The 14037-nt window shown below is 46.1% G+C and overlaps 1 protein-coding gene across 1 annotated transcript in view; it reads left to right on the top strand.

Annotated features, from left to right (window-relative positions):
* The window catches only part of LRRK1 (leucine-rich repeat kinase 1), a gene marked incomplete at its 3' end in the record, with an annotated part of 65098 nt that extends 51298 nt beyond the window's left edge, over positions 1-13800 (top strand). The window contains exons 21-30 of the mRNA XM_008941724.1: positions 1286-1449; positions 2700-2839; positions 4059-4308; positions 5732-5898; positions 7634-7831; positions 8554-8831; positions 9506-9700; positions 10504-10655; positions 12233-12350; positions 13684-13800. Coding sequence (XP_008939972.1) covers positions 1286-1449; positions 2700-2839; positions 4059-4308; positions 5732-5898; positions 7634-7831; positions 8554-8831; positions 9506-9700; positions 10504-10655; positions 12233-12350; positions 13684-13800 — 1779 coding nt within the window. The remainder of the gene's footprint in view (positions 1-1285; positions 1450-2699; positions 2840-4058; positions 4309-5731; positions 5899-7633; positions 7832-8553; positions 8832-9505; positions 9701-10503; positions 10656-12232; positions 12351-13683) is intronic.
* Positions 13801-14037: the final 237 nt, after the last annotated feature.

Raw genomic sequence — 14037 nt, 5'->3', positions numbered from 1 at the left:
GAAAGATGAGACTCTGCAATCAAAATCTAATTCTGTTGTCACGGGAGCTGTTATTTAAAACAAGAAACTGGCACTGGGAAAGAAAGCCTGTGTTCTCCAGAGCCTCCTTATAACGTGATCCCCTGGAAGATCTCAGTACCTCCAGCATCTCCCAGTTACAAGTAATTGGAGTTCTGCCTGCAGTTGTTGTCCACGACCATTCCACTGAGCCAGACTCTGCTCTCATCATTTGCCAGTGATCTGGAATAGTTCCACCAGAGTCAGCTATCTGAATCTATATGGGTTTAAATGAGAAGAAAATTACAGGACTGTTGCCTTAATGGGATAATGAGTGCAAGCAGACACCCTATTAATGCATATCATTAAAGCAGTGTTTGCAAGGTTCTGACAGCTAAGTGAATTTTGATGTTGTTACAGACAGATTTTTGCAGCCACTTATATCTGAAAACATAGCTCTGCTGGAAACTGTAGTCAATACCTGCAAAGCATTTTTAATACTACTGTAGTATCTTCTTAATGGGTCTCCATTTAAACTGTGTTCTGTCGTTGGGGTACAGAACATGGAAAACATGACACCTGTTTTTGGAAGGTCCTCTGTGTTCCAGGCTTCTCAAACCGTGTAATAACTTTACCTGTTTTAATGGGCTGTCTTGGCAAGCCCTTGCTTGCATCCTCACGGGCACTACATAACCCTGGAGTGCCTTTCTAGGGTCCTCAGCCAGTCCTCACTGAAGGATCCCAGGTGTCTAACGTGTCTGCAGACAGCTAAGTGTTAGAGCAGTGAGTACAGAGGAGTTCTGCAGATTAAGTCTTTCACTTTAAAACAAAAATACATCTTGCTCTGAGTGCTGGTTTGAAGTGTCTTGGAGAAAAGCCATCTTCCTCCCACTGAAGCAGGTGGAAAAGTTAACTCTCTGCATTGAGGACAGACTTAATCATTCACTAGAACATTTAGCTCCTCTGTAGGTTTATGAGACTTCTGCAAGTGCAGAATTCATATAACGAATGTCACAGTTATGGAAGTCATTTTGCTCACTGATATGAAATTGTTCTTTCTTCAATGGCATGAAAAATATTTCCTTTGCTGCAAAACCAACTTTTACTGTGTGTATTTTCATTCCATCACAAATATTTTTTATGAGCACAAGTCGCTCTTTAATAGAAAAATTATAATAGCACCTGTGAAGGCCAAAAAAAAGAAGTCACCTTATTGCTCCATTCAAACAACACCCTTGGGAGATATTTTGATAACTTAATTATTTTCCTGCTTTTCTGCTTGTTTCAGCTTTTTGAAAACAAGAAGAACACCAAGACGAGAAACAAAAAGGTGACCATCTACAGCTTCACAGGCACCCAAAGGAACCGCTGCAGCACGTTCCGAGTCAAAAGGACTCACACTGTTTACTGGCAGGAAGGTCTGTTCGTTACCTTTGATGGAGGCTATCTTAGGTAATTTGTGTTCATCATGCAGCATGCGTGACAGGGGACTAATAGAGTGTATGAAACTCATCATCTGAATGGAGATGAATGGGCCTGACTCAAGCTCTGTGCTCACTCATCGGGAGAAGAGGAGGCTCTTCTAATAGACATAACTCATCTGGTAACAACTGGTGACAAAAATGATGAATGACTGATTGTTTGGCAGCTTTGAATATATCAACCTTATGTGTTGTTGCAGCCACAAATTTAGAGAGGCCTGAAACACAAAGTGATATTCAGAGCAGAACTCTTTGCCAGCACAAAATCACGCATTTGCACACGCAGAGATTTCCCTACGTCAGTGAGTTTTCCACTGAATCCTAAAACTTCACCACTCTGTGGCAGTAACCCTGATCAACAAAGGTGCTCCTGTGCTGTCAGACAAAGGGACTAGGGACAACTGGTCTGAGCTGGCCAAGGCAGGGTGTCTGCTGGCTGCAGGCCTGGAGAAAACCTGCTCTCCATGCTCTTTGATAAGTGCAGGGAGTAGGCAGCCACTTAAGACTTTCATCTTTGTCGTGCGTCTGCAGATGCATTTGCTCTTCCAGTCCCTGGCAAGACAGGGAGGAACCATTGGTGCTGTTGTGTGGTTGGAGAGCAGAAGGGCACAGTGACTTTCCTGAGGTCATCTAGGCCATCTGTGGCTGAATAGAGACTTGGACCCACGCGTTGCAAATCACAGGCTGCAATCCTTTATTCTGGGCCGTGGTGGTGGCCACACTCTCACCTCCCCGTGTGCTTCAGGGAGGTACACAATGCAGCTCTTTGTGTCAAAGCTTTTTTTGGTTTTTGTTTGGTAGGAGTTGCACAAAAATAATGTCTATAAACATGTTTGAAGAGTTTTTGGAAGTTCTATTATTGTTGTTATGCCACTGGAGTTTTATTACTGATCTTTAAAACTCCTAAACCTACATTATTCTCTGTGGGGTATTTCTGTCAAAACTCTCCATCATACTCAGTTTACTCAGGCCAGAGTTTTCTCTGAGTCTGACCTTCTGTAGCATTTACTCATCACAAGCAACCAACATTTCTGTGCAGGAATTCTCATTTGCAGACCAGACTGAATTGAACATTATCCTCAAAGCTAGATTGCTTTCTGTTTTGATTACTCATGAACTACTTGTTTTTATGTAACTCAGGTTTCCTGTGAGAAAGGGAGTTTGTTGACACTGATCCCTCACAAAAGCTTCATGTGGCTATCTTCTGGCTTTCTTACACAGTGTGGAGTCTTCTGATGTGAACTGGAAAAAGAAAAAAAGTGGTGGAATTAAAATCATTTGCCAGTCAGAAGTGAGAGACTTTTCAGCAATGGCGTTCATCACAGATCATGTCAACTCTTTGATAGACCAGTGGTTTCCTGGTAAGACAGCTGCTGTAATTTCCTCTGCAGTGTTATGTCTTTTTAACAGCAGGTTCTTTGACAGAGCTCTCAAGGTGCACAATGTGGTGTGTTAATTGAAGACCCCTCGGGCTCTGAGAGTCTGAAGTTAATAAAGTTTGAGAAAAGCTGATAACCTGCAGACAGATCAAGATTATTTGCCAGCACACCTTGGTCTAGACGTTGTGTCTTTCAGTCCATCAGTCACATCAAGCACAGGTGAAACACAGCAGTTCAAACAGCACCTGCATCTGTAGGAGTTCAGGAGACTCTTCCAGTGCTCATAGCAGGGACAGGATTTGGCCCAAACTCTTTGACACTGTCCCTTGATGGCAGGACTCATTTTGGCAGCAGCTGGGCTCAGCATTTGCCCACCATTCCTAACGCCCTGTAATTTATAAGATTGTGATGCAAGAGGCATGAGTGAATATGATACCAAGGACTCTGTGCCAAGGTAACTTCCTTGACTCCAGCAGTTGTTTTTCCTCTGATCAGCACAGATCCTGCTGCTACCCAGCGGGCTGTTTGCAACTCCAATACACTTTGTTTCAAACCAAAACAGAATCTGAAGTGTTCTTTGTCGTCCCACACTGGTCTAGAAAGCAGTGCCAAAATCTCTTAATTGGAGGCTCTCTGGAGGAAATAGTTGCGCTCTCTCACATATTCAAGTTCTGCATGTTATGAAGATAAAAGAAGATTTTATTTGCCTTTGGATTAAAATGATGATAATGTTAATCACTGAAGCTTGAGAAGAGTCATGGCTTCAAAGGCAATAGCCTGTATATACCCTGCCTAATTGTCAGCATTTTATGGAGCCTGTCACCACAAAACCCCTCTGTAGTCAGTGGGAGAAGTGTGAACTTCCCAAAAGTTTAGTCTTGGTGGAATCCACATTTCACATTTTAGTCCAGAATCTATTTCCTTTGCAAGCCTGTGTGTTACCTGTGACCAGAGTAGCAGTGGAGTTGTGTGAACAGTCCTGTCTCCTCAGTCCTGTCCCTGCTACCTGTGTGCACTTTGCAAAAAGCCCTTTTCTTATGCCAGTCCAGACACATCTGTGAAGTGCTGCTTTCAGCAGTGTGCCCATTCTCAGCCAGTGGGTCTGAGCAGTGGCTGTAGACATTTGAATGCACTAGGAGCTGTTGTTCTTTCTCAGTTTGTGTGGGTTATGTTGTTCTCTCTTTGCTTGCTTGCTCTGAAGCCCTGACAGCCACGGAGAGCGACGGCACGTTGCTGATGGAGCAGTATGTGCCCTGCCACATCTGTGCAGCCTCCAGGGCGGAGGGGAACGCCTGTGGTGAGAAGGCAGAGGACGTGCAGTACTTCAACATGGAGGACTGTGTCCTCACTGCCATTGAACTGGACTACATCACCTGTCCTAACCACCCTGACATCCCCGTTTCTCTCCAAGAGCTGGTCCCAGAGCTTTTCATGACTGATTTTCCTGCCAGGTAACGTTCTTTGTTAGCCTTTGGTTAAGTTGCAGTCTACCCATGTAATTTGGTTGGGTTTTTTTTCTAAGGCATCTCTGCTAGAGGAACATATTGACCACAGGAAACAAATTCATCTGCTCTCAATCCCTGCTTTGACCATTCATCCTAAATTGCCCTACTGGTGGTCAACACACTTGCTTAGACAATCACTCCCATCACTTCAGGGGTCCTTTGAGATCACTGTGGTGCAGTGTGAAAGTCCCTCTTAAAAGCTGCTGGTATCCTGCATTGCCCAGTAGTCTGGCCAGAGCTTTCTGTAGCTGGAGCCTTTCTGGGATCCCAGAAAGGGGATTTTAATATGGCAAAAGCAAAAGGAAGTGCTGCTGCATCACAAGGTTGGCACAGAAACTGCTGTTAGTTGTGAAGAGACTGTAGGTGAGTAAATTTGTATAGACACCACCAGAGAATTCACATGGAGTCGAGGCTCCTGCTCGGCTGAGGGCTGCTGGATGTGCTGTAGTAGCGTGGCAGTCCTGAACAGCTGAAACAGCTCTTCCCTACCCAGAGCAGCTCTGCCAAACCTTTAAGCAGCTTAACTGCATTCCCAGATGGGTTCAGTCTTATACGCCTTATTACTTGTAGTGTAGAGCAAGAGAGCTCCTGAGAGCAGGCAGGACAGGAGACCCATGTCGCCTTGGGCTCACACTCTCTTAGACCTTTCTGTGCCCAATGCAGAGCCATGACACCTCTAGACCAAACTGTGTCCTGTTGGCTGCTGTTGGAGCTTTCTCTGCACTGGCCTCTCTTCCTCTCTTAGGGGTCATTTTTCTGGGCAGACACCCCACTGGCTCCTCACGACAGCCCTCCTTGTGGTGCTATCTCCTAGAGATTTATTTGACGGGTGCGAGGCGAGTGGAGATGTTTGAAGTGTGAACAGCTGTAGAAGTAGTCTCTGGAAGAGAGGGGAAGTGATGAATTGCAGCCTGGGAACAGTAAGCTGATTTGAATAATCAGGTTTCAGAGTCTGGGGCTGTTCATAAACATCCTGTCTTGCCTCAGTGGAGAAAAGAGGAACAGGAGGTAGATGAAGAAAAAAAAATCGTTAATATAGATAAATGGTACAAATACCTGTACCTGTGTCATCTGCTTGGAAAAGGAGATTATGTGCTTTCCAGATATGTTTGATTCTTGTGGGATAAATCAGTAAAAAGCCTTTTTTGCTTATTTGTCCAAGTTACTTTTTTCTGTGAGACATCTGTTGGACAGCCTGAGCCAGCGTAGAGTACATGGAGATGACCAAGGCAGTTTAGGTGATCCAGTCCTCTCAGTAGATAAGACAAGAACCTATTAAGGATTAGTGGAAATGGAAAGCACATTAAAAACATGAATTTACAATATCTTTGAAACTTTTAATTAAAAAGCCCCGATCTCTTTTTGGCAGACTGTTCCTGGAAAATAGCAAACTGGAATGGAGTGAAAATGAAAACAACGTTCTTGGCCAGGGTGGAAGTGGGACCGTTATATATCGGGCACGATACCAAGGAAAACCAGTGGCTGTGAAGAGATTTCAGATTAAAAAATGCATGGGTTCTCCCACTTCAGCTGCAGGTACAGTGCACACAACTGGTGTCAAGAATGGGCTCTTGCAGCCTGTGATCCCGAGCTGGGACCAAAGAGCCTTTGCTCTCCCAAGTGCTGGCAGCACCTCTTCAAATATAGAGGTTTCTATCAGCTTTGGCGTATGTATTGCAAAACTGATGTGTTTCCATGGAGGAGGATTCATCTTAAAGTGTCCTTCACGAAGGTACTTGTAGTGATGGAGGTCATTGACACTGCTGGAAGCTTCTCTCCTGCAGGTCAGGGGTGGACTCATAGGGTATTAAGGCAGAAGACAGATTAGGATGGGAGGCAAGGTTTCATCTCCTGATCCCAAGCTGTTTGGCAATGAGAAGTGTGGATTTGTGTGGATTTACACTAAGGACTTGTTGGTCTCCACCCTTGAATAAGTCTTTTACTCCATCTGTGCCAGCAGCTACAGAAAGCAAACTGGAAATCCTCCTCAGCCTGCCAGCTCCTGCAGGCAGGGACAGGCACTCGTCCTGCACAGGCTGCCTGTTGAGCCCAGGTTTCCAGCAGAGCCTCAGTCCATGGGGAAGAGAAAGGAGAAAGTACCTTGCTTCCCTCAATTTTCTTTTTTTTGTTTTTTTTTGTCTGGGAAGGATGCAGTGAACTCCCCTGAGTTGTGAAGGGGAGGCCAGCTGATGTCCCACTGACAAATAACCTTTGGAAAGACCCAACCTGACTGATCAGCCTGTGCTGTCCCTTTGCAGAAGAACAATTATTGTGAAGGGCTCTTCTTCTGTCAGGGCAACTGGAAAAGGGTAGGGAAGACTCCTTCCACCAAAGAGTCTGCAGTGTGACATCTACACCCAGGTAGTTTCTGCTTTAAAAAGCACAGCATGAGTTTTCCAAATCATCCAAGTGACACAGAACAATGTGTGCCAGATACACTTGAGGTTGGTGTTCAAGGGAGCATTTCACAGAATTGGAGAATGGCAGGGGTTGGAAGGGACCACTGGAGATGATCTTGTCCAGCCCCCCTGCTCCAGCAGGTCACCCACAGCAGGGTGCCCAGGATCACATCCAGGCAGGTTTGGAATCTGTCCAGAGAAGGAGACTCCACAACCTCTCTGGGCAGCCTGCTCCAGGGCTCTGGCAGCCTCAGAGCAAAGAATTTTTTCCACCTGTTCAGATGGAACCTCCTGGGTTCCATTTTATTCCTGTTGCCCCTTGTCCTGACACTGGCCACCACTGAGAAGAGTCTGGCCACATCCTTTTGACCCCCACCCTTTAGATATGGATCAGCACTGATTAGATCCCCTCTGAGTCTTCTCCAGGCTGAACAGCCCCAGGGCTCTCAGCCTTTCCTGGACACAGAGATGCTCCAGGCCCCTCTGCATCTTCAGAGCCTCCACTGGACTCTCTCCAGTAGTTCCTTGTCTCTATTGACCTGGGGAGCTCAGAACTGTTACCCAGTACTCCAGATGTGGCCTCACCAGGGCAGAGTATAGGGGGAGGAGAACCTCCCTCGACCTGCTGGCCACACCTAATGCCCCCCAGTGCAGAAGCTCTTGCTTCCTGAGGCACCCATGTATATCCTGCTCACAGCCAATGTCTTAGTGGCTTGTGCGTCAACACAAGGATGCAACTTGAAGCCTTGTTATTGGCGTAACCCCACAAGCCACCTTCCTCCTGCAGCATTTGCTCAGTGACTAGCACTTTCCAGAGAGCCTGTGACTTGGTTTCTCAGCTGGGGAGTAAGAAGGTGGTTGTGTCTTGCCAGATACCATGCTGAAGCACCTGAGAGCCATGGATGCCATGAAGAACTTCTCGGAGTTCCGGCAGGAGGCCAGCATGCTCCACTCCCTGCAGCACCCCTGCATCGTCTCCCTCATTGGCATCAGCATCCACCCCCTCTGCTTTGCCCTCGAGCTGGCCCCTCTGGGCAGCCTCACCACTGTCTTGTCTGAAAACTCCAAAGGTAAAACCCAGGTCTCCCTCCTGGGAGAGCTCACTCTGAGTCACAGCAGTGACAAATGGTCAACAACCTTTAAATTACTGCTTGATTTACTGCAGGGGACTTTTTTTCCAGACTGGGGGAAGTGGGAGGGATGGTATTGCTCTTAAACTGTGCCTTTGGGAACCTAGTAAAAATTGATGCTCAGGATTTTTAAAACTACTTTGGAAACCTGGATTTTCAATTTCTTTGCAAATTAAGAAGTGTGTCTCATTTCAGTGCTGCATGAGCTATGCTGTCTTCCCCTACAGATGGGTGTGTGGCACTAAATTCTCTCATAATTATCTGTATTTCTGGCACTGTCAAATGAATGACACTAATTCCAAGATAGGTTGAGGCCATCTGACCCTCTTGGCACCTTGGCTTTGTGTCAGCTTTCAGTCAAACAGCAATTTCCACTGGAAGATTTAGGGGTCTAGAAGCGAAAGGGTTTAAAGAGAGAATGTAATAGAACTGTCAGCCGTGTACAGTAACACAAACAGTGTCATTTCAAATCGTGGCATTGAGTGATGTTTTAAAAGGCTGATAGTTATTGCTCTGGAGCTTAAAAGAGATAGGGGGGGGGGGGGAAAAAGCCCCAAACAGTTATTGCAATTAATATAAAAGAAGGAGGGGGGGGGGGGTAAAAAGCCCCAAACAGTTATTGCAATTACAGGAACTGAAGACAGGCTGTTCCTTTGTGCCAGGGTCTTCCTTTGTGCCGCTGGGACACATGCTGACACACAAAATAGCCTATCAGATAGTCACGGGCCTGGCCTACCTGCACAAGAAGAACATCATCTTCTGTGACCTGAAGTCAGACAACATCCTGGTGTGGTCCCTGGATGTCAAGGAGCACGTCAACATCAAGCTCTCCGACTACGGCATCTCCCGGCAGTCCTTCCACGAAGGGGCGCTGGGGGTGGAGGGCACCCCGGGCTACCAGGCCCCCGAGATCCGCCCCCGCATCGTCTACGATGAGAAGGTAACTGGGGGGGGCTGGGGCAGGGCCCCCACGGGGCACACAGCCTCAGGCCTGGGGCTGAACGCCCTCACACACACCTGGAGTCCTGGGCTCGGCTTTGGGACACTGAGGGGCTGGAGCGTGGCCAGAGAAGGGCAGTGAAGCTGGGGAAGGGTCTGGAGCACAAGTGTGGTGAGGAGCAGCTGAGGGAGCTGGGGGTGCTGAGCCTGGAGCAAAGGAGGCTCAGGGGAGACCTTCTGGCTCTCCACAGCTCCCTGACAGGAGGCTGGAGCCAGGTGGGGATCAGGCTCTTCTTCCAAGGAACAAGTGATAAGGCAAGAAGAAACAGCCTCAAGTTGCCCCAGGGGAGGTTTAGGTTGGACATGAGGGAAAATTTCTTCTCCAAAAGGATTGTCAAGCCCTAAACCAGACTGCCCAGGGCAGTGGTGGAGTCCCCACCCCTGGAGGGGTTTCCAAGCCGTGGAGATGTGGTGCTGAGGGACATGGGTCAGTGGGGACCTGGCAGTGCTGGGGGAATGGTTGGACTTAATGATCTGAAAGGTCTCATCCAACCAAAATGATTCAGTGATTCTCTTCTATGTGTGCAGCACAAGCTTTCCCCTCACAGCCTTCCTTCCTGCCCTTTCCATCCTCCAAGGGAGATTTTCCCTATTTTTTTCCCTTCCTGGCCCTAGGTTGACATGTTCTCATATGGGATGGTCCTGTACGAGCTGCTGTCTGGTCAGAGGCCTGTGCTGGGACAGCACCAGCTCCAGATTGCCAAGAAGCTGTCTAAAGGGATCCGTCCTGTCCTTGGGCAGCCAGAAGAGGTGCAGCTGTATAGGATGCAGGCACTCATGATGGAGTGTTGGGACACTAAGCCAGAAAAGGTACAAGACAACCCTCGTGACCAGTGTTTTCTGATTGTGTAGCTACAGGGATCTGCCAGCCCTCTTCGTGCAGCAGAGCTGGGCTTGCTCGTGGTACAGAACAGCTCAGAATAGCTCAGTTGCCCATTTATCCCTCCTGCTGATATGGCCCAGAACTTCTATTGACTGAAACGAGAGTTTTATGAATGAAACTGTGGCAGATGGGTGGCCTTAGTCATCTGCAGTGACACGAAGGTCTCTTGATGTCAATGGCAGTTAAGCTATTGATTTCACCAGGGCAAGACATTACCTGTAATTTCTAGAAGCAGCTACAGTATCATGCTGTGAGTGGAACTACAAAGACTTCAAAACCCCCCAGATTATAAAAGGCAGCATGAGGGAGAAAAGGGTTCAAAGTACACCAAAGGATTATGCTGCATTACGTGTTTTATTAATTACAAGTTGGTGTTTTAGAGCTGCTGTCCTTCAAATAAAGGTCAGCTTGACTCACAAACAGCTAGACGCCGTCACAACAGTGGGTCAGCTTCCAAAACTCCTGAACCTGAAGAACTTAATGGAGAAGCACAGACCAAACCATGGAAGTACAGGAGAGGTTTGGCTTCAGTGTCTGGGGTATGGAGGATGCTAAGAGCCCATCAGGTGGGATTTATAAGGAGAATTTGGTAGGTTTGAGAAAACAGCAGAAGCATTTATTAAAGAAGTCCTCTTGGCTTTCTAGCTTGAAAAAATGATGATTATAATTCTGTCATCTGGAGCTCCAGCTGGCTTGTGTGACATGTCTTTCTCTTTTCCTTTGCCCACAGCGTCCACTGGCCAATTCTGTGGTAGGACAGATGAAAGATCCTACCTTTGCAACGTTCATGTACCTGCTGTCCTGTGGGAAACAGTCTTCCTTCTTCTGCTCCCAAGGACAGGAGTACACAGTGGTGTTCTGGGATGGGAAGGAAGACACCAGGTGAGATCATGGGAGTAATTTCTTTCTTTTGTTCTTTACTTTCACATAAAAATCCTTCAGCACTTTCACTTACGCCTCTGGGAGGGAGGTAAAGAAGGTGGAAGTGAAATTGGGTGAATGCCAAGGATACGGTGAACACTGTTTTCCCAAACTCTTTTAATTGGGAACAGTGGTTGCTTTATAAAAGATATTTAATGAGCTTAACTCTGCTTCAGTTAATATGAGGAGAAGATTAGGGCAGTGCAATGATTCATACACACAGGATGAAGCATTTGCACATGAGAACAGACGTGTTCTGCCTCTCCTAATGAGGCCATTTAACACTAAACCTTTCCTAATTGAGACTGCAGTTCCATCTCTGTTCTCCAAAGCAATTAAGCACATGCTTAAATCCTATTGAAATCATCAGGAGTTAACCACATGCCTGAAGCTGTGTGTGCATCCAAGTGTACCCTGCCAGTAAAATGTGTGCTGTGCTGAACAGGCATGGGCTCTTTTTTATTTTATTAAATTGTGACTGAGTTGATGGCATTTTGCTCAGTCACATATGACCTATAGCTAGTTAGGTTTATTTTTATGGATGGTACTGATTTTTATAGCCCAGATCTTATTTGGAAACATCCACACACTAATCTGAATTTTATATTAATGTGTTCATTATTTGCAAGCATTAACCTAATGGGAGAGGGACGTGATTTGTTCATGAGTGATTTGCTTTGCTATTTGTGGTGCCTGGTCAGTCCTTCAGCAGAGACAGCACAACTATTCCTGCTAAAACTAGTGAAACACGTGGGACTCACAGATGTAATTTGAATACATGGATGTTGTCCAAATATTCACAGCAATATATCTCAGTGAATCTGCTTCCTGACTGGACAAACCACTTGCTGGAGACTGCTGAATAACAAATTATTTATATGTGACAGATTTCAGGACATGTAATTGCTTGTGTCACAGTTGGTAAAACATCTGGGGTTCACAGATGTGGTTGTGAATATCCAGTTATTGTTCAAACACCCAAACCTGACACACTTCCCTAAACAAACAAAATCCTTTTAGATACAAAAACACTAATTAGCCATATTTACAAACGGTTTTATCAAGTTCTGGTCTTTGCTCTTATTTGGAAGAATCATGCTCTTCTGTTTATGTACTAGAATAAGTAATGAAGCCAGATAATATTGAGGCAGTGAACTTGGAGAAGGAGCACACATTCTCTTGAGAACCTAATGGCAAGATGGGCTAAGACCTCCCAGCTGTTAATTATTGCAGTTCAGCTGGAGCCCTTTGTCCCATAGCTGGCTTAGGGGACCAGACCATTTCCTAATCCATTTCCATGCAGTCAAGCAGCCGAGTTTAAATCTTCACAGAAGCAGTTGCATATCTGCCTTTTGAGGAGGAGCCATGGCACATCTGTCTCTCCCTTTCCAAAGACCACTTGGAGGGGTGTAGATCCTTGCAGCATTGTCCCCATCTGGATAAGCACGTTGTGGCTTGGCCAAAAGTGCTGAGCCCTGTCCAGCAGCAGTGTGCAGGCTGAATGCCAGCTCTAGGAAGTTGTGATTTGCTCCTTGCAGAAACTACACGGTGGTGAATCCAGAGAAAGGAGTCATAGAAGTGGAGAGGATGAGCTGCCCAGGAATGAAGCTGTGCTGCCAACTAAAATTTCAGAATGCCCTCTGGGCTGCCACCGAGGTGAGTGTCACCTGCACTCCAGTGCCCTGCTCTGAGGGGCCTCGTTAGGAGAGACACAAATGAAGAGAAAGAGGCTATTAAATTAGTAAAGCTGAGAGTGTTGGAGACAATGGGTGTCTCGGGTGAGCAGCATGACTTTGCAGCTGCTGTCTCTGGGTGTATTGTTTCTACATGTTACCTAGCTGATACCTAGATCCAAATTGTGCCTCCTGCTCTTCAAAGCCACCGTGGGAACCTTGGCTTTCCAAGGTGAAACTCTCCAGATTTTAGCCTATCTGCACCCAGGCTTTCATCTGGGAAATGTCCTTATCTGTCAGCGATAAAGGGAAGCAGTGAAAGAAACCATGCATTTAAGGGTGGGGTTTTAAAAGAGGCCCGAGGGACTTGAAAGTTGGTGGGAAATGGGTACCCAAGTTCTGTGTTCACCATGGAAAACTGCAGCTAAAAAGATAAAGAGAATGAGAGAGAATGGCTGATTTATCCCTGAGCCCCTCTCCACCCAGCAGAAAGGGCTGCCTTAAGTCTCACCCTGTTCTGACACAATCATTTAACACAAACCAAACCAGAAAGAGCTAAAACAAACTGAAATGTTCCTGAAGTTCAGTGTTTCAGAGTGGGGAAAAAAGGCCACACTTGCTCAATAAATAATATGTGTTGCTTAATTCACTCTTGACCTAGCATGGGTGTTGGAACTGAGTAAGAGCATAGATTTCCCCCTCCCCCCCCCAGGAAAATAAGGTATTTAGGCTTTCTGTTCTCAAATTGAGCTAAAATTCAAATATTCCTATTTTTTCATAACCAGAAATATAGAAAAAAATCGCAGGTCAGAAATCTTAGTGTTTTATAGCCATCTTTTTGGTCAAAATTAAATGTGTTGCTGTTCCTCAGACTGAGTGCTCTGTGTCAGATTCATGGGTTGTAAAGCAGGTGTAATTCCACATACAAAGTAATAGTAGCTGTCCTTGAATTGACAGATGAATGCCAAATTACATACAACATGTTTCCATTGTCCTGGCACACTTGGGAGTTGTGCAAAGTCAAAGTTGTCAGATGCTACTTTTAGGTGTGCTGCTAAAAACACCTGTAGTGGTGCTTTTGGTGGCTTTTGGATAGTGTATGTATTGCCCATTCTGGGGAAGGCAGTACCTGCTTTCTACCCACAGACAGGGCAGGTGCTCTCCAGGGAAAAAAACAAAAATAAATCCAGGCTTTGGATATGGGAAAATGCAACTAAAAACTGGTTTTGGAACCAGTTTGATCTTGTTCAGGAATCGAAATATGAAAAGCACAGAAGATGATTGAAATTCATAGAATTTTATGTGCTCTTTCACAGGACCAGAAGATTTCTGTGTATGGTTTGCAGGGCATGTGTCCTCTAAAGACTCCACAGAAGGGTTTAGACACTCCTGCTACTGTGAGCTGCTTTCTAGTAATGCCTGTTGTCAAAAAGGTAAGGAGGAACCTGAAGGAGAAGGGGCGTTAGTGAGACTAAGCCATCTGCTGCCAGGCCAAGCTGCCAGAGCTTGCTTGGCTTGTCACTAGCTGGTGTTGAAGGCCTTTGCCATGCCCAGGAACATTTTGGCAGTGCAAGGAGAAGGTTTCCAGGTCTTTGTGCCTCTGCCAGAAGATAGAGGTGTGGGCAAGAACCTGAATTGGGGGAGACTAAAGCTGCCGTTTCCAAGCCTGC

The sequence above is a fragment of the Merops nubicus genome, unplaced genomic scaffold (genome assembly GCF_000691845.1).
Source record: "Merops nubicus isolate BGI_N331 unplaced genomic scaffold, ASM69184v1 scaffold10816, whole genome shotgun sequence".
Classification (NCBI taxonomy): domain Eukaryota; kingdom Metazoa; phylum Chordata; class Aves; order Coraciiformes; family Meropidae; genus Merops; species Merops nubicus.
Note: the sequence above shows the minus strand (reverse complement) of the source record. Positions and strands in the feature narration are given on the sequence as shown.